We start from the raw sequence: 25,682 nt of genomic DNA on the forward strand, positions 1-25,682 counted from the left end.
CAACTTTATTTAAATGTATACACTTTTATTATTTACTGTCCAGGCATTATCTATAAATAAATTTAAACGTTTTAATAAAAAATTGCTCTGTTGTAAATCCTACTAGGTACTCCACAGCTGAATATCTAAGTGATCCCACAGCATGGGACTAGATTTTGATTATTTTATAGCAATAGCAATGACAGACAAACAACTTAAAAGAGCGCAAAAAATGCTGGGAGAGTTTCTTGCGCCGCTTCTTCTCTCTCAGAGCGTCATTTGTTTCCAAAGCGGCAGTAGTGTCTAGTATATTCGAAACATCAAAAAGAATTTCTAAGGAATGAATTTTGAGAAAATAATTGTCTTTTATACCTTTTTATCAGAGTTAGGTAATTCAATTTGTTTGTTAGTGCACCGATCGGAGTGATACGACACCATGGTACAATACATCACCTAACACCGTATCCAAATGCTCAAGCAAACAGACAAAAATTCTAAAAACTATTTCTTTTACCTCAATAAATCAATATAACCAGTTTAGTTTGAAACAAATATTATATATTCTGACACGGAGCCTCTACGATCTCACTATGAATAAGGTGTGTGATACAAATATGTATACCTAATATCAAAACTTCATACTATCTTGATAAATATTCGAAGGAGGTGATTCATACGAGCAAAGTATTATTCTTTGATCTATAAAGTTTAATTAATTTTGGAAAAATATTACAATTTTCTATCAAAAATCACGTAAACGTAGGTAATTATGGAACCTCAGCTCTTGGCCTTTTTAAAAAAAAAGTGACTTAACAAGGCCTATGTACTTAAATTATAGATATGTTGTTATTAGAGTTTTTTTTTTATGAAAATAAAGGACGAGACGAGCAGGACGTTCAGCTGATGGTAATTGATACGCTTACCCATTATAATTCAGTACCGCTCAGGATTCTTGAAAAACCCAACATTTCTGAGAAGCCCTACAATTGCGTTCGTCACCTTGAGACATACGATGCATAATTTCACTAGCTACGCCACCGCCCCTTCAGACCGAAACACAGTAATGTTTACACATTATTGCTTTACGGCAGAAATAGGCGCCGTTGTGGTACTCATAATCTAGCCGGCTTCCTATGCAAAGGAGCCTCCCACTGGTAAAAGAAGTAAAGAGAATTAATTTGATTAAAATTTGAACTTCTGTGCCTTTTATCAAGTTTTTCCATGTGATGCTTGTAAAACTTTCAAGTTATTTTATTAAACACTAGACGTTGCCGCGAAGTTTAAAAATAAATAAATTAAATTTTATTCATTTTATTACAAATACAATAAAAAATAAGTAGCCATAAACTATCTAGGATAAATTTCGCATCAAATGGTGGTAATTTCATGTCTATACGATGAGTGGTTTAGGCGTGATTAAGCCTCAAACAAAGAGCATTTTCATTATCTTAATATATATAAATTACGTGACACGTTGTTTGTCCGCGATGGACTCCTAAACTAAAGAACGGATTTTAATAGGGATTACTTCATGGAGTGCAGTTTAGTCCTACTTGAGAGATATGTTAGTTTTTATTTCGATTTGGGACCCATATTTTTTTTTATTTTCAATATTTGTTTTGTATGGACATATTTTCTATGAGAGAACTTAATTTTAATTTAATTTCATTATAACAACAGGGAGCATTGATTCCTAATTACACTTGAAGTCGAATATTAAAATGAAATAACGAATTATAAACAAAAAGACACCTATATAATAAAACAAAAATGAGCAACTAAACATATCTTCAATAAAATCATATATTTAAAATTTAAATATACTTGGATAGGCCGTATTTAAACAAGGTAATTAAATAAGGCCTTGGAGCTTTTTAACATAATTTGCCTAGGCACACTTATCAAAGTCAAAGTTTTTTTCATCGGGGACGAGACAAGCAGGACGTTCAGGTGATGGTAATTGATACGCCCTGTCCATTGCAATGCAGTGCCGCTCAGGATTATTGAAAAACCCAAAAATTCTGAGAAGCACTACAACTGCGCTCGTCACTTTGAGACATAAGATGTCAAGTCTCATTTGCCCAGTAATATCACTAGCTACGGCGCCCTACAGACCGAAACACTGTAAGGCCGCGTTTCCACCTGCAACATAAGTTCCGCGAGAAATGTCCCACAGTTTGTCTGACAGAAGCTTGCAATTGTAAACTCCATTGCAAGTGCTGTCGCGACAGTTGGTCAAGCGCTTCCTGCGAGTAGTTTCGAAAGCATGTCTAAACATGTCTGCATCGACTCGCGACAGATCTCGCTGCTTAGTTAGCTCTCTGTCTAGTTTCGTGTATCTCGCAGCAAGTATCGCCCGCACGGCCTGTGCTTTTGTTAAAAATGAAAATAATAAGTCATCGGCAAAGTCGTGAATGGTCTCGTGAAGAAACTATAAAGTTAATATGATTTTATGAGTGCAATCCTTCTTTGTGGGACTAACGAATGGGAATGGAGCGACCGCCCTCAGGCTATTAAATAATAAGTTTAATTGTACAATGTTACTTAGTAAATTTTACTTTAATTGTAAAACATATTTTTGATGAAAAAAAAAAGCCCGCTGAGTTTGTTGCGCTCATTCTTCTCAGGTCTGAGGCATTAATTTTGGAATAGGTGGTAGTTTTTTGATTTTCAATGAGTGATCTCACATCCTATTTTGAATAAAAACATTTGAATTTGTATTTGAGCGGCATACGGATTATAAAAACCGAATTAAAAATAGCTTTGTGCTTAATTCGGCTTTTCTTCCGTGATATCGAATCTCTGAAATGTGTATCTTGTGACTTGTTTTTATTTTCACCAAGTTTTATTCAAATAACACTTCTAAATCAACTGCGCTCGTACGAATAAAATTGAAATATTGTTGACCATTTTCCAGTTGTATTTCACGTAATAAATCATGGTAAACCATTCTCGAACCCAAATTGATTTTTTTTTCTTATCAACAACAAAATTATTAATGCAGCTGCTACACGTGCGCGTCTTGACAGTTCCTATCGCGACACTCGTAAGCTCTCGTGTGTAAACACCTCCGCGATAAGTTGCGATAGTATGATCCGCGAGCTTCTCGCAAGACTTTTATAGCAGAAATAAATTGCAGGAATTAGTACGACATGTAAACACTATTGCTTGCAGGTGGAAACGCGGCCTAATGCTTACACATTATTGCATCACGGCAGAAATAGGCGCCGTTGTGGTACCCATAATCTAGCCGGCATCCTGTGCAAAGGAGCCTACCATTGGTGAAACTCAAACAAATTTTATTCAATTAAGCTTAAACTTAGCGCCTTTGAATCGTCACTACAAATATTTCTTTTAAATTTCTGAATTTACCATATGTTCGTAAGAAGTTGAGACGAACATATTATAAGAAACTCAACGGCCCCTTTTTTTAATCAAATAGAGCATTTCACAATGGCTGTAATATACATAACAAATTAATTTGTAAAGTATTGCATCCAATATATGAGTCGTATTTAACTAATGAAAACTATTTCATAAAAAGTAATAAAGAATTAACTTATAAATATAAATTATCGTATACTGGATGCATCAACCTTTAGAGCTTGAATTTATTGCTTGTGTGCTTCATTGTATTCATGCCTCGTGAACATGATGGTTGTAATTATTGTCACAATTAGTGATTACATCAACTAAATACAATGATTTATTAACTATAACAGGTCGACAAGCAGCACCCATTCACGAGTTGACGCATCGACCAGCCATCGTTGCCCTAACACATATTTGAGGGAAGGAGACAACCCGGAACATGATGCCGCCGCAAGCAATGCCATTCAGTGAGCATGACGAACCATGTAATAACTAAAAATTACAAAATGTATGCTCACAAAGCAAGCCCACAAAAATGATTCTATTTAATGCAATTACAGTGGATTCAACACAAACCAAAAGAATATAATAATAATGTTACATTCGAATAATATTAATGTTACATTCGATCATACAATCTTAATATAAATAATTATTAGGTTCCATACTTCTTTATCTAATATATCAAATTCTCGTGTCATGGTGTTAAACTTTGAATTCCTCCGAAACGGCTTGACCGATTCTCATGAAATTTTGAGTGCATATTGGGTAGGTCTGAGAATCGGACAATTTTTCATCCCCCTAAATGTTAAGTGCACACGATTTTTTTTTTGACATTTTTTTTAAATTTGTTTGATTATGAGTCAACATTAAAAAATAAATACAACTTCAAATTTTCACCTATCTACGACCAACAGTTACTTTTGTATCGCGATTTTAATATTGGCATTACAACGTTATTAATCGTATCTTTTTATATAACATTTCATATATTTTAGTCTTCCTCTAATAGAGGTAATTAAACATCAATTTTTATTACAATTAGCACATACAAATGCGTCTAGATCACTTTTTGTCAAGCCAACGCAATCTTTGTGGTTCCACTAATGGCACTCCACGCATTTTTCACAACTAAAATTCTCTCCTCTTTACATACAAAGCAGTACCAATATTCAGTTCATCAATATACTGCTAAGTTTTCTTTACAGGTCTCTTTCTTTTTCTTGTATTAATCGAATTCTTATTTTTTGGTTTTTATCTGCATTAAATAAATATTTGGTAACTCTCTGACGTTTATAATGTAGAGCTTTCTTACGTGGTTGGCTTCTAACAATACCGTTATCAGATGTAGGCATATTTTTTTGAAAATAATTAGTCTTAGTAGTTCTTGCAATTTTTGCCAAAGTTTCGTCCTCTTCTGTATCTTCGGCATCGGATTTAGGTTAAGTTATTGGAATTTACATTTTCAATGTCACATTCTGTGTCTTAATAATAATAAATTCTTAAGCATAAATACTGTCTTCTTCAGACGCTGTACTGTACTGCTCTTCTTCTGTAGGTACTATCACTATATTCTATAAGTCCTGCCAGATTATTTCGAATCGTTCCTCTAGGAACATCATACTACGCCGAAGTTTTGTAAGTCGACCACGGACTTCTTTTCTTCGGACCACATAGCCCATTTTGTTTTTAGAGAACACATACTAAAATAATCGACCTGTAAATAAACATGCAAAAGTTACAATTCAAACATACTCTTATTTAGAACTAGGGTCACAAATAAGGCCTGTTATAAAAGCTAGGTTTTATTAAGTACATCATACTTTTATGAATGTTTTATGCTGTAGTTTATTTGTATATTCAAAAAAAATTATGTCATATTAACCAACTTAAATCTCATAATAATAACCGCCTCTGAAGTTAATAAGTGCAAACATAATTGAACTCAGAAATAGCCCTTATATGTAATGTCCCTGCCTGGTCGCCGCAATCTTTGTGAATGAAGTTTCTTAGAAATGAGGACCTGTTATTGATTTTATATAACATAAGCTTCACATATATTATGATAATTAAACTGTTGGTTCTCCAAACCTATAAATTAACAATCATCCATATATTATTAAGTTATTGGTATGTTTATTTATTAATTTAGCAAACAGAAATAGAACGTGACAAGTGACATGTGATTTAAATATCTAGTCTTGCCAAAAATACTGACACAAAGAAAAAAAATATTCTATTGCAAATTACATTTATTACTTTTACAGTGTGTTAGTTAAATACATAAATATAAAACAATTTAAAATATAAAAAGACTATTTGAAGTGGTCTCCATTGGCTGCCGTTAAACGTTGACATTGACTTTAAACGTTAAGGCCAGTTATCAATATAAGCACGCACTCTTTCCATGGGAAAATTCATCACTGCCAATCGTACGGATTGTTTTACCTACTCCAAATTATCATGGCGTTTAGAGCAATTCGTACTCTCTAAAACTGACCATAAATCATAATCCAGAGGATTTAGATGGGGAGTATACGACGGCCAGTATTGAGCTCCGATGAAGTCCGAAACGTTCATTTCCAACCACAACTGCGTAGACCGAGCTTTATGACCCGGCACCGAGTCTTGCTGGAAGGACCATTCTTGGATATTGAACATGGTGTTATTAAGGGCCTTCAGTACCATCTCAAGAATGGTATCTTGATATAGTTGTGCCGATGTTTTGATACTTTTTTCACAAACATGGCTCAGTCACTCCTCCATAGCTAATACCCCACCAAACCATCACTGAAGTCGGATAGTGCCCACGTTACACTCTGCCAAATAATTGGAAAGCTTCCATAGAGCTTTGAGCATAAATACGGTCATTTTGTACGTTAAAATGTTGCTCAATTGTAAAAAAAATCTTCTGTGCTTCAGCAGTTGTTTCGATTTTACCACCCTATTCTTTTTTAAATTATCAGTTAAAAAATGACCAGTACGTCTCTTATAGGCTGCAAGTCCTAAGTCATCTTTTAAAATACGCGACATGGTTCTAGCTAAGATAGCACATATTCATCTACCGAGATAAAATCTTTGGCTTTCATACAGGATTTCTTCGAATTTCTTCCTTACTGCTTTGACCACCTTTTTCGTACGAACACTACATGGACGGCCAGATCTTTTTCTGTCACGAACAGGAGAGGTCTCATTGTACCTATTAATAGCCCGGTATACAAGCAATTTACTAATACCAAGCGTATGGTGAGTTTTAAAAATTGCATTTGGCTCCATACCTACTTTGTGTAATGCCATTACAGCGATTCGGTTCTCTTTATTAGCCCACTCCGTTCTAATATAGCAAAATATTGTACAATGTATTGGCGCCAAAATGAGAAAACTCACTGAAAAATGTTGGAGGTTCGGGTATTGAAATGATTATAAGTCTGAATCTTTATTGCGCTATGGAACTACTTATATACTAGTTGGAGAGATGAGTGTGTGCATAGGTGTATAAAGGTGATACGTCAAAGGTCAAACTAAAAGTTTTGCGTAACTTAAAAAAACAAGTTATAACCAATATATTATGTTTATTGCTTTTCAAAATACTCTCCTTTACACTTTAAACATTTTTTCATGCGATCGAACCATTTTTTAAAACAGGAGGACCAAAGATCTGAAGGCATGTTTTCTACGTACTGATTGAACGCTATCACTGCCTCTTCGGAATTGGTAAAAGTGAAACGTCTCATCAAAATCTTTGATTTTAGGGAAAATACGGAAATCACAGGGTGCTAGGTCGGGACTATGTGCTGGTTGGGTGATGAATTGTACTTTTTCGGAAGCTAAAAATATCTTAGTTTTGTTGGCCAAAGAAGCTCGTCCCAAAGTTTATAGTGCGGACTTGCGTAGTTGAAGGTTTATTGAGAACCGCGCTGAGGAGACACGCCACACGTCTACATGCTGAGGAAGATATGTTTGTGGTGTGTGGCATGTGGCGTGGGGAATGAAGCGACGTCTCCACGCAAAGCCAGGTGAACTGCACCTGTGGCGTTCCATCAGTTCTGCCGTGCAGGCAAAGATAGTACGTTGTTTTGAGACGAATAATCTGCGCTTAAACAGTAAAAAAACCAAATGTTGTTCATTACACCAAACACAGCGGAGGTAGAAACCAATGCACTTATAAATGACCAGAGGTTGGAACTTATAAACTTGAACTACGGTATTCTTGGGTATCACGTTAGATAAAAAGCGTCAGTGGGGTTCTCATATTGCCCAACTAGCAGATAGACTCAGCTCTACGCCATACGTCGTCAGAAATATTACACGAATGTTGCGACCGCTAGATTAGTGTACTTCAGTTATTTTCACAGCATCAGTACGGTATTTTACTGTGGGGTCATGCTGCTGACATTGATATAGTGTTTGCTCTGCAAAAGAGAGCTATTCGTGCTATATATCAGCTTGGTCTTGACAGTCTCTCAAAGAAAAATTTAAAGAAATAAATATTATGACCGTTCATTGTCAGTACATTTATGATCATATTTAATATACGTTCACAAAAATCGTCAAAAAACCTTTTTGCTCTTAATAGTGATTTTCATTATTATAACACTAGAAAAAAGGGATTGCTTGTATCTAATTCTAGTAGGTTTCATAAGATACATAATAGCCTTAATAGCTTAAAGGGTGTATACATTTTTATAATAAAGTGCCAGACACTGCTCAGACATTATCTATAAATAAATTTAAATGTTTTGATAAATAATGGCTTTGTCGTCAATCCTACTATATCTACAGCTGAATATCTAAGTGATCCGACAGCCTGCGACTAGATTATGATTATTTTATAGCAATAGCAATGACAGTACAATATTGTATATTCCATTAAAAATAACCCAAAAAAAGAATGCTGGGAGAGTTTCTTGCGCCCTTTCTTCTCTCTCAGAGTGCCATTTGGAAGCGGTATTAGTGTCCAGTATAATAATAATGACATAAAAAATGATTCTAAAGGTATCAATTAAAAAAAATGCCTTTTTTATGTCTTTTACTTCATACTGTCCTGCGAGTGACTACGAGTGAAACAAATTGTGTGCCTTCGAGGTGACACCTCCTCCGACTTTAATGTTTTTGTGAAGATTGATCACTTGACAAGCATTGAAACTTGGCATGGTGTGAAATAGTAGATTTTACAACGAGTGCACAAAACGAACGATAAAATGAACGAGTTATAAATTTTGCTTTTCATTGCGATTGCGAGGAAATAAAACAGTTGTATAACATAACATTTCTTTAATTAATATTCAAAGTAAAATTAGTACAGTTTTGAATACTGAAGTAAATTGTTTTTAGGCATTTTAACATATTTTAGGCATATTAACGGTATTTTTCAGAATTTTGCATAAGCGTATTAGCAGAGAGTAAATCCTTTTCTTCACTGGCCATTTTAACAATTTTAGCAAATTTGAAGAAATTAATAAAGGCACGAAAAAAGAGGACCCGTTTCCCGCCGCTTTTTTTTAATCTTACGACATTGACATATGACACACACATATATATATATATATATTTTATTAATTAATTGAATAACCTACCGTATTTTAATTTAAATTTTAATATCTTATATGTCTTAAAAAACATATGAGTAAAAATAAATTAAACTAAAAATTATAAAATAACAAATTCTATCTCTGAACTTTCTATTGTGTTTGGCTGTATTGCTCATTTTCTTTGCCTTTACATTTATGAGTAGATACGTTAATGCACTTGTGCACAAAAATCGATTTTGTGCAGCCTATATCGCGCACAAATAAGCAATTTCAGATCATGAGAAGTGAAAAAAAATTTTTTTCTTATTTTTTCTAATACATTGTATTTTTTGTAAATTTTAATATCTTTATTTCTCTTTGTTCAGTATACTTCCGTACAGTAATTACGCACATGTAATTATTGTTTCTGACACCAACCAGCAAATTATATAAAGAAACTAAAATAATGATGTAACACAAACGTATAATAATATTTACTACACAGAACTATTGATTAATCAAAAAAAGGAATCCAAAAGGAAAAATTTTGTAATGGTAAACGGAATTACGGTAAACGGAACATAACTTACGAAGGGACTCAGGTTTATAACAAACTTCCAAATACTATAGTATATCTTTTATAAAAGACATTAAAATAATCTTATTTAAAAACTAAGAGCACATATTATATATATTTTAAACAAAACTACATAAAAAAAATTGTTTAGCAAAAGTATAACGTCTAAAAAATAATGTCATTTTTATAGTAACTAATAAGTATTTTTTAATGTTGTTGCGAATATTAAAATGAAATGAATAATTATGATCACACAAAATAAAAGACTACATAATAAAACCTGTCCTTATTTTCTTTTTTTTTTAATTTGTACTGTTGTTCAAACCGTAGGTATAATATTAGTTTATCTACACCTATGCTTTAAATCCTCTATTAAAAATTCTGAAATAGTTAGCTTATTGCCAACATTAAAACACCCAATGTTCTAATAACCATTACATCATCCAAACGAGTGTTGTAATGTTGTACTGAATTTCATAACAACACTCCTACGTTTTTTTTTGATCCCTTCATGCGCAAAGAGTTTCAACAGACAGCCACATTCTTATTGCTCGATGCGTGGCGATGCTTGGTTGAAATTCATACAATTTCAAAAGAGAACATTTTCGTTTACGCGCGTTCCACACTACCAGAATGTCGCGCGCCATTAAAAAAAAGTTGGTTATTCGCATCCCCGCCAGTTTTCTTCGATATTTTTATTGTTTTGTTTACATAAAATGAGCGATTCATTTTAAACGTTGCAAAAGAACATTATATTTGAGTGAATTTTAATTATTGCATTATACAAAATGTAAAATACTACTAAAATAAATAATTGTTTCATTAATACTAAGTTTATTTGTATATAATCAGTAATTAATGATATTAGGTTACTACTAGGACTGGTGTTTAAATGTTAGCAGTAAGCTAACTGTTGCAGAATCTTTTAGAGGATTCATATTCTGGGTGTAGATAAAGTCTTGTATGCAACAGTTGATAATTAGGTATTAAAACACTCATGTGATACTATTATGACACTCGGCTTCGCCTCGTGTGATAAATCCACATTCGTGTTTTAATACCCCTTATTACACAACAGTTGCATAAATAACTATTACTTCAAATCCAGTCCTTCTTATTCTGCATAAATATAAATATTGATGTATTTTTTATATAGCTTCATTGTTTGCAATTGTTCACTTTGTTTACTTTGCATGCTTAGTCATAATAACATAAAGTATTATTATATAATTGTATAATTATTCGTAATTAAGTAATTGTAAGTAATTTTATGTTAAATTTTATGAGAATAAATGTTTTTAAAGCAATGTAATTAACATCCGTCCCTTCATCATTTTCATTACATAAACAAATACGAACTCTGTTGGTAAATATCGTACTGCGTCCTTCCGGAGTTCTTTGTCGAGGCATGGTGAAATAATTACCATACTAATTATATTAAATGAGAAGAGGAAAAATGCGGATTTTTAAAAAATGATCTCAAAAACTGCTTACAAACTTACTACTTAATAAAACTGCTTACTTCTTGAAGAAGGGTTTCTTTATTTTACATTAGTTGTATCGTTGGATATGTGGGACTAATATAAAAACCTAAGTGCTTGCCCAACAAACACTACCTGAGGTTGGTTTTGGGCAAGTGCCCTCTAAGGCTTCATTGAAGTCGACCATCTCTTGGGGAGGTGGAGGGAGAAGTTGCTATCTAATAGGGACTAGTGAGATCAGAAGGATGATCACAAACTTGGGGTCTGAGTTGAGTCCTTTTGACTCATCACGGTAACTGCCTCTGATTATCTCTGGATGCCAGGTAAGACGAGAGTTGATTAGGGGGATTGGTGAGGGCGTTTCTGGGACAAGGTCAAGTCGGCAGAATCACTCGTTTTATATCTCAAAATTTAATGCTCATTTAGTACTAATTTAGTGCTGATAACAGATATTTGGTGCTGTGATAGGGGACTAAAAATGAGAACACTGCTAACTTTTCATTAAGCTAGCAGTGTACCACTCGTGACTAGAAAGGTCAAGTCGACAGAATCACTCGTTTTATATCTCAAAATTTAGTGCTCATTTAGTGCTAATTTAGTGCTGATAACAGATATTTGGTGCTATGATAGGGGTACTAAAAATGAGAACACTGCTAATTTTTCATTAAGCTAGCAGTGTACCATTCGTGACCGCGTTATGATACGGTTGGAGTGAGAGGCACATCAGCTAATAATTTAGTGCTCAATTAGTGCTGCCTGTACAAGTAAACAGATTTTTCAAAAAAAAAAAATTTTCAGTTTTTAAGTATAGATAACTGCTGACATTGAATATATAATTTTGCGTACCAAAATAGTCAAAAACAATACTAAATATTAAAAAAAAAAAATTTCTCGAGGAAAGAAAACTTTTTCAAAGCTAGAATAGGTGGCGCTGCTCACCTACAACAACTATATTGCTTATGGCATAATAGATGTTTTTCAGGACGAGGTAACTTTTTCGTGATAAAAGTGAGTAAATTCTCATCGCGAAGAAAAAACACTTGACTGCAAACAATTATTATCTCTAGCTAAGAAAAATTGATCTTGACATACGTAAATAATTGGTCTTCATTGACGAAAGTTATTCAAATTAGGAATTAAAAATCTAAATCAAATATAAACATTTGTTGGTTCAACTATCTAATTCGAGATAGAATTACTCTCACTAAGACTAAAACTTCAACAAAAATTTTCGCTTCAGTCGATACAATTTCAGACTTTCTTTTTGGCGCCCGAAAGTTTTCTTGAGCCAAGAATTTGTTTTTCAATCAACGAATTTTTTTTCTATGTAAGAACTACATGAATGATTAAAAGTTCAGTGAAAATTCTCAGTTTGCATGTGTAGATATTCAAACTTTATAAGTACATAAATGAATGCATTCACAAAGTATTTAGTAACAATTATAAAGCACTTTTTTTTCTAAAATCCGTTTTGCATTAAGGGTCGACCGTAAAGTAATAATATAATTATTATTAATACCTTATCTGGTCCACATTTCCAATTTTTATAATCTAATTTTATGATATGTAGTTCAACTAAGCCTTAAAAATTTTGAAAAACAGTCGTTCTTAAATAATTCCTGTAATTTATACAACAATAATTAGAAATTCTATTTGGTGATCTTACATCATGTGAATATTGTAAAGCTTACAACATGTAAAGATCTCTACATTGAGCTCAAAAATCATCGTTCTCGATTTGTTCAGCTCACGGAGTTCAACAATATACTGCTGAGCTTACTTTAGCGAGCAACGAGTGTGGATAACCGGAAGTTCTACACATATAATAAAATAATCTTGACCTGAGAAAATAATTTTGAAGAATTATCTGTTTTCAGATTGAAAAAAAATGGCTTGGCTAATTTGGCCAAGAAAATTTTCTTTGATCCAATAAATTTTCACTCGATTCAAAATTTCTCTACCTTGGTTCAAGACATTAAAACACCAAAATTATTTCTTTGGTTTGAAGTTTATTCTTTTGGGTCAAGATAATTTTTTCATCTGTGTATCATGCAGGGTAAAAAGGGTTTCGGATTTTTTCATAATAATTTAATTGGTAGAAAAATTATAGAAAATTGTAAGCTGTCTGTTGAATGCAGTATAATCAATTTTTATCATAGTTTAATTACATTTCGCAGAAATATTTTCAATTCGACTGTCATAATAAATTTGTTAGCGTTTAGTCATGAAGAACATTATGGAGGCCACACAAATATTAGTGTAACAAAGATTAGTTATTACGTTTAAATATGTAATTATTGCCATATTTAGTCTTCTTCTCGCTCTTAAGACTGTTGACGTCGTTATACAAGCAGTAGTTAATTAAAAAAAAAAAAAAACAAAAATAAATTTATTTTTCAAAACTCCTTTACTACAATGGCAGCACTAATTCAGTGCAAAATAGTAACTTCTTTCAATTCCATTAGTTTCCGTTTTAAAATCTCCTTCTAGCTCTAAAGGCTGCTAGCGTCGTTATACTAGCAGTAGTTGATATAAAAAAAAAAATTAAAAAAAATTTTTTTTTTTAAATCTTTTGCTGTACTGACAGCACTAATTGAGCACTAAATGGTGACGTCTTTTAATTCCATTAGTTTCCATTTTCGAGTCTTCTTCTTGCTCTTAAGACTGCTGAAGTCGTTATACTAGCAGTAGTTGAGTTGAAAATAAATAAAAAAAATATTTTTCAAAAATCCTTTGCTGTACTGGCAGCACTAATTGAGCACTAAATGGTGACGTCATTTAATTCCATTAGTTTCCGTTTTCGAGTCTTCTTCTAGCTCTCAAGACTGCTGGCGTCGTTATATTAGCAGTAGTTGATTTGAAAAAAATAAAAAAAAATATTGTTCAAAACTCCTTTACTACAACGACAGCACTAATTCAGCATTAAATAGTGACGTCTTTCAATTCCATTAGTTTACGTTTTAAAGTCTCTCTCTAGCTCTCAAGGCTGCTAGCGTCGCTGCGCTTAAGGTTGAATCGGACTGCGGAGCTTTTATCTGGGTTGACCTCTATACGCCATTTTCTAAACCAGGCTTCTAGCTCACTAACTGAGTGTTGGAGCTTGGGGAGGACTGAAGATATCTGTTGGGAGTGGACGTAGAGGGTGGTATCGTTGAAGAGAGAGAGTTGTACTCCATTACTAGGGATGGGAATATCGTTGGTGTGAGAATTGAGCTCTGTGGAATCCCAACCGTGAGCAGGCGTGGGGAGGAGAGGACACCTTCGTGTCTGATATTAAAGGTACGGTTTCGGAGATATGAAGCCACTATGCGGACTAGGACTAGGACTGGGAGGCCTATAGAGTGGAGTTTGTATTGTTGCGTAGCAACCCTTCGAAGTATATGACGAGAGTTGTCAAACTTCAACACATTGTTAATTTCAACAGCTCCGTCAGCAATACTCGTAGCTCAGCGGAAAAGTGTTTACTTTAGACGCTGTAGACCCGGGTTCGATACACCTACCAGTGTATGGATTTTTTTGGGTTTTGTAAAGTTATTTTTTTTTTTTTGAGAGGAGGAAATACTGTTACGTATTTACGCCCCGGAACGGGGCGTAATATGTCGGACTCGAGTGTCCGCGTAAGCGGACACCCCATACCGACTAAAACCTCCTCTGTGCTGTTAGCAGCCCTGGCTTTCACAGCGAAGTAGGACGTGGGCCGTGGAGGCCGCAAAGACTACGCAACAACAGTCGCGGGGCGTCTCCTAAGGAGACTCGAACCTCAGACCGGCTGTGTGCTTGTGGGAAGGAGAGAGAATGAAAATGAAGATGAAATGAAGATGAAATATGAAAAGGTGATAAGAACACACTCGCCGGCGAGTGTGGTGATATTTTGTGTAATGTATGTAAGTGTATGTGTTTATGATTGTATGTATGTGTGTTTGTATGTATGTACGTAGTGTAAATGTTTGTGTGCATGTATGTTTGTGTCTGTTTGTGGAGTGTGTTTGTGATTGTGTAAGTGGTGTATGTCAGTCCGTCAGTCAGTCCGTGTGTGAGTGAGTGAAGTGAAGCGATTACAGGACGAGGACTAACGTCTCGTCGGGTATCAAAACAATGTGTGGTGTATCTAGGGTGCGGGCCGCTGGCCATCGTCAGAGCGACGAGTGCCAGTGGTTTGCGGTGGTTGACCGCGCCTACGCCTGCGAAGGCGGTGTGTGCGTGTCTGTGTCGGTGTTTGTGTGGGTGTCGCGTTCGCGATGGTGATGTCGTCATCCGGGTCTACCGTTACGTGTCTGGGACGTCTTATTGGGTTGAGACTATGGTGAAGGGGTGTGTACCCGCATGCCTCCCTAACCAAGATGTTGGGATGGTTAGGCGCCTTGTCAAAGAAGCGTCGCGAGATCTCTTTAAAGTGTTGAGCTATCGTCGGAAGCTCTAGGTCGCGGTGAAGGTCATCGTTTCGGATGAACCACGGGGCTCCGGTTGCCATGCGCGTGAATTTATTTTGAATTACTTGCAAACGACGTAAGTAGCTCGGTCGGGTGTGCGCGAAAACGACGCTTGCGTATGACAGTATGGGCCGTACGATAGTTTTGTACAGCGTCACTTTGTGTTTGAGCGGAAGTTTGCTTCGCTCACATACAAGTGGATAAAGGCGACTGAGGACAAATCGGGCTCTATTGCATACCGTATCAATATGTTTCTTGAAGTTCATATTGCTGTTGAACGTGACTCCTAAATATTTGTAATCCTTCACCCACGGTATGGGTGTTTCATACAATTTAATGACGTCGGTCGGTCGTTTTTTAGCGCGGATGCTATCGCGTTACCGAAGAGTACCGCTGCACTCTTGGTGGGGTTCACTTCAATCCGCCATTTTCTGAACCAGTTGCCTAGTTCATCGACGGCGGTTTGAAGTACTTTAATGTTCCTGCTCAAGGTTGAGCGGTTCAATAGAGCGGAGCCAAAGTAGAGTGCCGTATCGTCAGCGTACTGAGCAAGCTGGACACTCGGAAACTTGGGAATGTCGCTCGTGAAGAGCGAGAAAAGAGTGGGAGAGAGAACTGAACCCTGTGGCACGCCAGACCTGATGGGTCTGGGTGAGGATAGGGTGCCCTTTACTCGATATCGGAAGGAGCGATCAGTAAGGTAGGCTCGTATGATGCGCACGAGCCTGTCTGGCACTCCCAGTTGATACAACTTGAATACTAAGCCGTTGTGCCATACCTTGTCGAATGCCTTCGCGACATCGAAAAACACGGCTGCCGTGGTAGCGTGAAGTTGACGCCGTACTCGGTGAGTCGGTGAGCCTGCTGGGGACACGAGTGAGCGGTTCTGAATCCGAACTGTATGTCGGGTATCAGGTTGAGCTCCGCGATGTAATGATTAAGACGCGCGAGAATTAACCTTTCGTAAAGTTTCCCGATCGAGTTAATTAAGCTAATAGGCCTATAGCTACTCGGATTAGCTTTAGGTTTATTGGGTTTTGGGATACCGATAACAATGGAATCTTTCCATTGTTCGGGGAACGCGCTATTAGACAATAGAATATTAAAAATGGTAACCAATAAAGTAATAAGAGTCGAGGGTAGGATTTTAAGAACCCTATTGTTTATAGTGTAGGGCCCCGGGGCCTTCTTGGAGTGAAGCTCCTTAATGATTAGCTTCACCTCTTCGTAAGAGGTGGGTTTTATTACATCGCCTGAAGGGCTCAGAGCGGAGTGACGTTCAACTTCACGATCAACTTCGTCAACGTGTGTCGGGTCGGCTGCTGCATTTAGAGAGCACTGACTCTCGAGACTATCGGCGAGGCATTCAGCCTTCTCATCGTCATCGAGCGCCGGCTGCAGTCCCGGTCTGTCCAAAGGAGGCATGACAGTGGGCGGCTCCTGTTTGAACGCGCGAGGCAGCTTCCAGAAAGCCACATGTGATGGCTTAAGTTTGCCCAGCAAGCGGTCCCAACGTTCGCCGCGGAGTTCCGCGATACGTTCCCGTACCACCCGCTGTAGGCAGCGGAGGTGGCGCCTATTCTCGACCGACGGATACCTGTCGTAAAGTCTAGTGGCTCTGTGCTTCTGTGTGAGTAAGTTCCTGACCTCTGGAGGCAGGTTTAGGCGATGCGGTTGCATCGTCGGAACCTGCCTGGAGCAGGCCTTGATCCTATTCTGTATATGTGACGTCACATGAGAGATAGCACTGTGAGCCGTGTCGACCGAGTCGATGACGTCCGGTATAAGGTCAAGGTCGTCGGACTTGATAGACTCGAGATTCTTTTCCAGCCGTTGCCAGTCGATCACTGTTTTCGTCGATGGTTGAAAGTTAACCGGTGGGACTAGATTTAGGACGACGGGCCGGTGGTCTGACTCTAATTCGTGAAAAACCTCGATTGAATTTACATTGAGCGTTACGTTCTTAAGTAACGCAACGTCTAGTATGTCGGGTCGGTGCGCGACGTTATCCGGATAATGTGTTGGTTCGTCGGGTGCTATTACTGAAAAGTTCAGCGTGTCTGTCGCGAATCTAATAAGATTCCGTTTCTATTTGTGGCTCTACTGTTCCAGCTGGAGTGTTTGGCGTTAAGATCACCACCCACTATGACTGCAGCCCCGTGGCCGAGTAATGCTTCTATATCTGTGTATAATACTTTTTTGTTGGGCGGAAGATAAGCTGAAATAACAGTGATCGGCTGGTGATTCGCCATACTGACCCGGATGGCAGAGGCCTCGATGATAGTGAGGACCGGAGGATCTATAGGTATACAGTGTAGAGACCTTTTAAAATAAATGAGGGTGCCGCCCATACGGGTGGTGCGATCATTCCTGACTAAGTTATAATTAGCGATACGCGGATCGCGTATACGTGGTTTTAGAAATGTCTCTTGCACTAAGAATAGGTCTAATTGATGTTCGTGAGCGAACTCCTTCACCAAGTCTAGTTGAGGCTTAAGGCCTTGGGCGTTAAAATACGCTATACGGAGCGTATGTGGTTTAACCCGTCCGCTTACGTAATTAGGCATCGCGAATGTTTTTATACTTTCGCCCTATATCGGTGAGGGCACGGAATATTTTGCCGTTGTCTGCCATAGCTTGCAGGAGCGACGGCGGGTCGTCCCGGACAGCATCGAGCCTGCTGGCCAGGGCTGTGATTTCATCAATGTCGAACAGCTCTGACAGTTCGAACATGAAGGCAAAGGTGCTGCCGCCTTTGTTACCTGTTGCCGCGGACGCGGGCGCCGGTGGCCTCGGTCGCGGGACCGACGCCGCCGGGCGGGACGCTAGCGGTGGCCAGAGGGGCGCGGGGACCGTGGTAGGCGCTGGTGCTGTCTCCTTGATAGGAGACTTTTCCCAGGCGTTCGTCTTGGGCGGTGGGGCCGGAATGAAGGCCTCTGGCTTCTTGTTCGGCCCCTGGGCCTGACGCAGCCTAGGCGGACCCTTGCGCTTCGGTTTGGGTGCCTTGGGACACCCGCGGTAGTTTGCAGGGTGTCCTTCGGCACCACAGAGCTCGCATGCCGGAGGCTCCGCGCACACTGTAGGGCGGGTGCACTCAGGAGTTCCATGGTTGCCAAGACACTTGACGCAGCGAGGTTTCTCCTCGCAGTTGCGGGCAGAGTGGCCGTATAACTGGCAGCGATGGCACTGCCCTGGACCGCCGCTTTTGTGCGGAGCCTCCACTTTGATGCCGTGTAGAGAGCACACGGCCTTCAGATTGAATATCGCCTTGCCCTCCTTAGTGAGGTCGAGAACGACCAGCACCAGGTTTAGCGGTGACCTATCCATTCGTTTGTGCATGCGATGGACTTCATTCACAGGGTAGCCCTGCTCTTTGAGGTCAGCGTGGATCTCTTTAATGTCGAGTTCCTTTGGGATGTTCCTAAGAACGACCCGCGATTTGTAAAGTTAAAGGAAATATCTAGTAAGTTCAGGATCAAATCGAACAGAAAAAAAGGGATGGAAAATGTGTAAGCAGGATAAAAATAGTTAAAAGAATTTTCTAGTACAATTTAAATTTAAAGATGGAATGGGAGAATCATTTTGAAAATAGAACGGATCCGGGGGTATATAAGCCGTACTAAGCGTGGCCTACGGCAGTTCTAGTTCTGACTCGAAAGTGTAAAGAAGAAGAAGAAGAAAAGAAGAAGTAGTGAAAAGTGGAATTGTTCCAAGAAGAAGAAGATAGAAGAGACTTAGTGTTCGGTGCGGTGTGACGTGTTGAAGGTACCGCCGCCCACAAGAGGAACAGCGGCAGACCGGCGAAGTGCAAGTTCAGAAAAAGTGAACGCAAATAAAGACTCGTTCCTATAAGCGGAGTATTATTTCCAATCCCTGACCCACTCCCGTGACAGTATATTAAACCTTCATGCCAAACTTTGTCAAAAGCCTTGGCAACGTCAAAGAAGACAGCGACTGTCTTCTTACGATTTGGATAAAACCCATTGTAGATGTACTGTACAATGCTGTGGACTTGTTGAGGGCAAGAGTGTTGGGTTCGAAAGCGGAATTGTTGGGGGTATTTTTGAGGGACGTCCGTCTGTTGGAAAGAGAAGAGGTATAGGAATCCCTATAACTATGGCCTCTTTCCAAGTGGTTGGAAAGAAGCAGTGGTCGAGGCAGGCGTTGAAGAGAAGGACAAGAAAGATTATCACCTGCTTGGGAAGTGTTTGAGCGCCAGATTGGAAATACCGTCGGCTCCTGGAACTTTGCGAGGTTTCAATCCACGAATGGTGGATTTGAAGGTATTGAGTTCAGACGACTCAATTCATCCTCCACCTATGATACTTGACTTCTGTCATAAGAAGAAGTGCTGGGTGGGCAATGTGAAGTGATGCTTCCAGCACAGCACTCCACTTCGACGGGGATAACGAAGGGCTTACGCCACTTTGTATTAAACCTGGTATGAAAGGGAGATGTTCTCCATAAGTATAGATAGGCATTTCCAATCAGTGTGTTTGGGGTTGAAATCAGCAAACAGGATGACTGAGTCGCCTAGTGACAGATGTGTCTCAAGATCGCCCTTGAGATGGATCTTGTTAGTGGGGAGGTAGATTGAGGCTATGATCAGGCACGGGTGTCCTGACATGACCTACTGATAAGCAGTTGCTTCCATATTGGTAAGCGCTGGGGTAGTTATATGTCAGCAGTGAAGAGTTCTTTTGTAGTTAGAGGCTGTGCCTCCGCTGTGGCTGCCTTCGGCTCTGCCATTGAGTACAAAAGTGTAGGAAGGAATCGATTAGCCCATAGAAGCGTATCCTTCAACTCAAAACGCTCCGACATGCAACTCACTTACTCGCAAATAAAAAAAATTGCCAGTCGAACAATAATATTATGCACGATACCTCACGTAGCAGCACGTAGCAGTGGCGTAGGCGTAGCCGGTTCTACGGCAATTTATAGCAATTTCGCTCGGGTGACCGACTCTCTGCTCGGTCGCCCCGCCGCGCTTCGAACGATCGACCAATTAGAGAAAGCGTCATCTACCGCGTACATTACAGCTTGTTATTGTTTACTTTATTTATTAAATAAATGAATGCATAGAGCTCCGCTGCCGGGCGTAACGTTATCAGTTGTCGTGAACTATCAAGGGCGGCGGCGGCACGCAGCTCGCCGGGAGCATTTACGAGCGGCTGATGGCGCACGTCACGACCGCAGCCAGATCAAGGTCGATCCGCCAAGGCCATGTGCCGGCTGGATGGTCCCGTCACTGAGGCCTGCCCTCAACAGCCACTATTAAGAGCAAGTCTTTCTTCAAAATTTATTGAAACATATGGGTTTGAAATTCAAAGAAGTATATAAAAAAACAAGATGTATACAAAAGAACTTCAACGAGTTTCAGATCGTTTTATCTGGATTATATATTGAATTTGACGCTATTATTGGCAACTGAATGGCATCTTGGAACGTGATCTGGTAGGAAATACTTCATTACATTCCAAAAAAATTTGCAATCAGTCAGGTGGTACTGTCGCGTACGTCCGGGAGGATTTGAACGATGAAGTTATCAGTTGGTAAAACGCTCGAAAATCTTGCAAAAAATTATTAAAATAACAAAGCGGAGAGCGGTAGACACCTGTTTCCATTCGAGTGCGTGAGTCAACACAACACATTATTAGTTACGTACAATGACGTTCTAGACATATTATAGACACACAAATAAAATTTGAAAAACAAAATTTTATGATCGATGCGATTCGGGATTCGAACCCACGACCTCCGGCGTTCCGTGCCGGTGCTCTAACCAACTGAGCTAACCGTTCGAGTACCGCCTCGTTATAAAATTCTGTTTGCTTTGTTCAACTCTCGGGTTGTGGCTAGTAATAACCCTCACTTTTAAAAACATAACATATTGTTTAGATTTACAAGAGCGACATCTCAAGTCAATTTCCTAATATGCAAAATATTGGGGTTGAGCAGGCTATCAACTGTAAAGTAGATACTGAAGTTGAAGCCATAACCTGAGAGTTGAAGAAAGCAAACAGAATTTTATAACGAGGCGGTACTCGAACGGATAGCTCAGTTGGTTAGAGCACCGGCACGGAACGCCGGAGGTCGTGGGTTCGAATCCCGCATCGTTCATAAAATTTTGTTTTTCAATCCTAGAAGTGAGGGTTATCACTTTAAAAACATAACATATTGTTTATATTATAGACAATTCAAGTCATGCACGATATATGAAGTCATACAAAAACTAAGCCAAAATATGGCACATCTAACTACAAATGACACCATAATAAGCTTCGACTGCTATTTCTATATATTTCTGCGTTTACCAGCTCAAGTTGCTTACAATATTATTGGTCAACAGGCAGCAATTTAAACTTTTTTTCAGTTTATAGCTGCGTATGTTGAATTTAGAACCCGATTTGCACAGTGAGATCAGTGGACTAGCAGTTCGGTTTGTATGTATATTTGTTACTCCATAACTTTATAATGAGAGAAACAAACTTTCAAATTTAATAATTTTAATTACATAAAATAATTCGGTTAACAGGTTTATATTAAAATTTTAAGTTCCATGAATTAAAATTAATTTGGTAAAAACTTGACTTTTAGACTTTGACATCTTTTTGGCATGTGTAGTGTTAGAGGGCATCAATACATCTTTATATGACAGCTTTTTTCAAATAATAAATGTGGCTAAATTGGACTGTTGTGTGTGCGTTTTGTTAAGCGAAGTGGTGACTCCTGCCGTCCAGGGCATGGGCTCTCACAGATGGGGCCACGGCATCGAGAATTCATAGACTGATCTGATGTGAGCCAATAGAGATAATGTTAACGTCTGTATACCAACAAAGAGTGAAACTTTTACAGAGTACTTCAGGATGCCCCCGCTCTTCGAGATGGACCACTACGAGGAGTGCCTAGCGCGTGAGCCCGGCCTGTACTGCGTGTTGGCTGCTGACCTCACCGGCGCCCCGGGCAACGACGTCATCGATTTGATAACGGTGAGCACCTTGCAGTTGCTGAACCTGCAGCGCATCCAACAAACAGGACGTATAAAATGGCATAAATGGCATTTATTTTCTCAAAATTGATTCCTTTAGAATTCTTTTTGATGTCATTTCTATTACACTAGATACTACTACCGGAACACTACTACTTCGGAAACAAATGGCGCTCTTAGAGAGAAGAAGCTGCGCAAGAAACTCTAGCAGCATTCTTTTTTTTTTGCGCACAAACCTTAATGCAGAACAACAGCGCGGAGAGTCGGGTGACGAAGTAGTCAAGGAGTAAGGTGGTGAGGAGGCCAGGGTGTTGGGTGGCCAGATAACGGAACAAGGTTATGGCGTGCCCGCGCTATCTGGTCCGCTGCCGGCTCCATTATATAATAACTTTAACATGGTTTCAAGTTTCTTTTCAACTGCATTCTTCTTCTTTCCACTTCTTTTAGTTGCGCCAACAGGCATCTGTTTTCTGTTTGCTAGTAAAATAAAATTGTTTTTTTTTTGTTATTTCTTATGATAATAAGGGACGAGAGGGGCAGGACATTCAGCTGATGGTAATTGATACGCCGTGTCCATTACAATGCAGTGCCGCTCAGGATTCTTGAAAAACTCAAAAATTCTGAGTGGCACTACAACTGCGCTCGTCACCTTGAAACATAAGATGTTAAGTCGCATTTGCCGAGTAATTTCACTAGCTACGGCGCTCTACAGAATGAAACACAGTAAGGCTTACACATTACTGCTTCACGGCAGAAATAGGCGCTGCTGTGGTACCCATAATCTAGCCGGCATCCTGTGCAAAGGAGCCTCCCACTGTTAAATATGATTATTAATTGCTACATTTTATTTTCAGGAATATTCTAAAAGCAGATTAATACGATTTAACCACTCACACATAGAACGAGGGCTTTGTGTTACGAGAACTTGCAAGAGACACATCCAAGAGCTGTCTGACGTAGCGCTGCTCCAGGAGTGCCTCAACGAAACAATACACGATCAATATGGAGTCCAGGCAACAGTAACGACTGTCTACTACTGCCATCGCTCCAATATAAGTACAGAGCCCCAAGTGGACGCCAACGATTGGCTGTTTGGAGGTTTAGTGTTCGGTATTATCCTGTTAAACGTTTTTGGAACACTTTATGACCTTCAATTGAGTAGATCCAAAACAAAAATCACTGGTAAGCTATTTTATTTGGTGTCCATTCAAACATTAAGAGATACATTACAACGCGTTAGCGTGTATAATCATAACAGTCTCGGTTTGTGAATGTCCCCACTAAAGCCCCAACTGTCCCCGCTTCAAGCTTCAGCCCAGATTTGTAAATACTTGAAAGCTATAAAGCTGTGGAATGAGCTTCCTTGTGCGGTGCTTCTGGCTCCAACCTCGTTTTGTAAATGTCATCACTTCTAGCTCCAGCCTAGATTTGTATTTGCCCCCACTTCTAAGCTCGAGTCTCGTTTTGTGAAGATCTTCCCTCCTCACTGCACTCCTAAGTTCTAGAGTCTTGGTTTGTGATTGTCCCTGCTTCTGGCTCCAACCTCGTTTTGTAAATGTCGTCACTTCTAGCTCCAGCCTAGATTTGTATTTGTCCCTACTTCTAGTTCGAGTCTCGGTTTGTGAAGGTCTTTCCTCTCCATTGCAGCCTAAGTTCTAGAGCCTTGGTTTGCTTCTAGCTGCAACCTCTCGTATCGTTGCTATAAGACCTTTTATTTATTTATTTATTATTATTATTACTACTACAAATGGTGTTTTATATGATGACCTCTAGTATGTGTTGATAAAAGTTTATATATTTTTAGGTAATCCTTACTTGCTCAGTTTCTCAATTTTCCAAAGTTGGAAAAGGCTGACAACAAACGAGTTTAAGGACACGAGACATAAGAAGTTTCAAGGATTTCATGCAATACGGTAATACACATATAATTATAGAAATATTATATTATAGTTACTTATGCAACTGTTATGTAATAAGGGATATTAAAGCACGAATGTGGGTGTGATAATAGTATCACATGAGTGTTTTAATACCTAATTATCAACAGTTGCATGCAAGACTTTATCTTAATCCATAATATGAATGCTCTATTAAAGATTCTGAAACAGTTAGCTTACTGCTAAAATTAAAAAATCCAGTACTAGTAACCATTACGTCATCCAAACGTATGTTGTAATTAAATTCAGTACAACATTACAACACTCGTTTGGATGACGTTATTGTACTGAATTTCATTACAACACTCGTTTGGATGACGTAATGGTTACTACTTACTGTGGTTACTGGTTTTAGAATCTTTAATGAGAGAGGATTTAAAGCATGGGGGTAAATAATAATATTTGACGTATGCCAGAAGCATAGACAACCGCTGGTTCACCTGCAAAGCTTGTTGCTGCTCGGTGGTGCTCGGTGACGGTCGGCGACGCTCGGTGGTGGATGTTCGGGGCGGCTCGGTGGCTCAGCGCTTACATTGGCGGGTGTACTGCGTGACAGTTAAGCATTACGCCATGTTGTGATGTTCACAGGGCGGTCGCGGTGTTCTTTACGGTGCTGCAGCACTCTCTCTGGATCATGGGCTGCGGCTTCATGGACAACCCGCGAGACTTCGAGCTGGTGAGCTCTCCCCGTACTTCTCTCACGAGGTCGCAGCGAGCTACGAAAATCGGCCACCTCGCTACTCACGTGGCCAACAACTGGCGAGATACGCCACCATTCAGTCTGCAATTTAAAGCAACAAAAAAAATTATGCAGCAAGTTGTATGACATACTGCTGTCTTTACTGAGAATCCATTAAAATTTGAAGTTTTGAGTATAATTATCCACCTTGTGGGATTGGGAGGCAACACGAATTTATTTAATGTTATTAATACGGTAGGGACCGCCGTGTCGTCATCTCGCAGCCATAACTTATTATATTATTTGAGTTTAATATGATTTCAACTAAAGCCCTTCAAAAAGAATGCTTCAAAACAGTTATTAATATGATAGCATCGCTCGATCTTGCAATAATGATAATATTTTGTTTGTTTCAGAATTATGACAGACCTTTTTTCCAAACTTTATTTAGCGGTATGACCTTCGTGCATATCTACTACATAATATCTGGATGTCTGCTCATACACACCCTCAAAATAGAAGCGGAGCAGCAGCCGGAGTCGTGGGCGATGTTTCCATTCGCGCTGATCTACCGGCTGGGCAGGTGAGTTGTACCGGCAACAGCAATGGTTCGTGGGCAGGTACTTCCACTGTATACCGGCTGGGAAGTGAGATGTACCGGCAACAGCAATAGTTTGTGAGCAGGTACCTTCACTGTGTACCGACTGGGCAGGTGAGATGTACCGGCAA

At 38.9% G+C, this 25,682-nt stretch overlaps 1 protein-coding gene across 1 annotated transcript in view; it reads left to right on the plus strand.

Annotated features, from left to right (window-relative positions):
* Positions 1-25,682, plus strand: part of LOC126967705 (nose resistant to fluoxetine protein 6-like) — a 41,187-nt gene that overhangs the window by 759 nt on the left and 14,746 nt on the right. Inside the window, exons 2-6 of the mRNA XM_050812308.1 lie at positions 22,205-22,338; positions 23,192-23,519; positions 24,142-24,250; positions 24,863-24,950; positions 25,370-25,536. Of these exons, the coding sequence (XP_050668265.1) occupies positions 22,205-22,338; positions 23,192-23,519; positions 24,142-24,250; positions 24,863-24,950; positions 25,370-25,536 (826 nt within the window). The remainder of the gene's footprint in view (positions 1-22,204; positions 22,339-23,191; positions 23,520-24,141; positions 24,251-24,862; positions 24,951-25,369; positions 25,537-25,682) is intronic.

The sequence above is a fragment of the Leptidea sinapis genome, chromosome 13 (assembly GCF_905404315.1).
Source record: "Leptidea sinapis chromosome 13, ilLepSina1.1, whole genome shotgun sequence".
Classification (NCBI taxonomy): Eukaryota; Metazoa; Arthropoda; class Insecta; order Lepidoptera; family Pieridae; genus Leptidea; species Leptidea sinapis.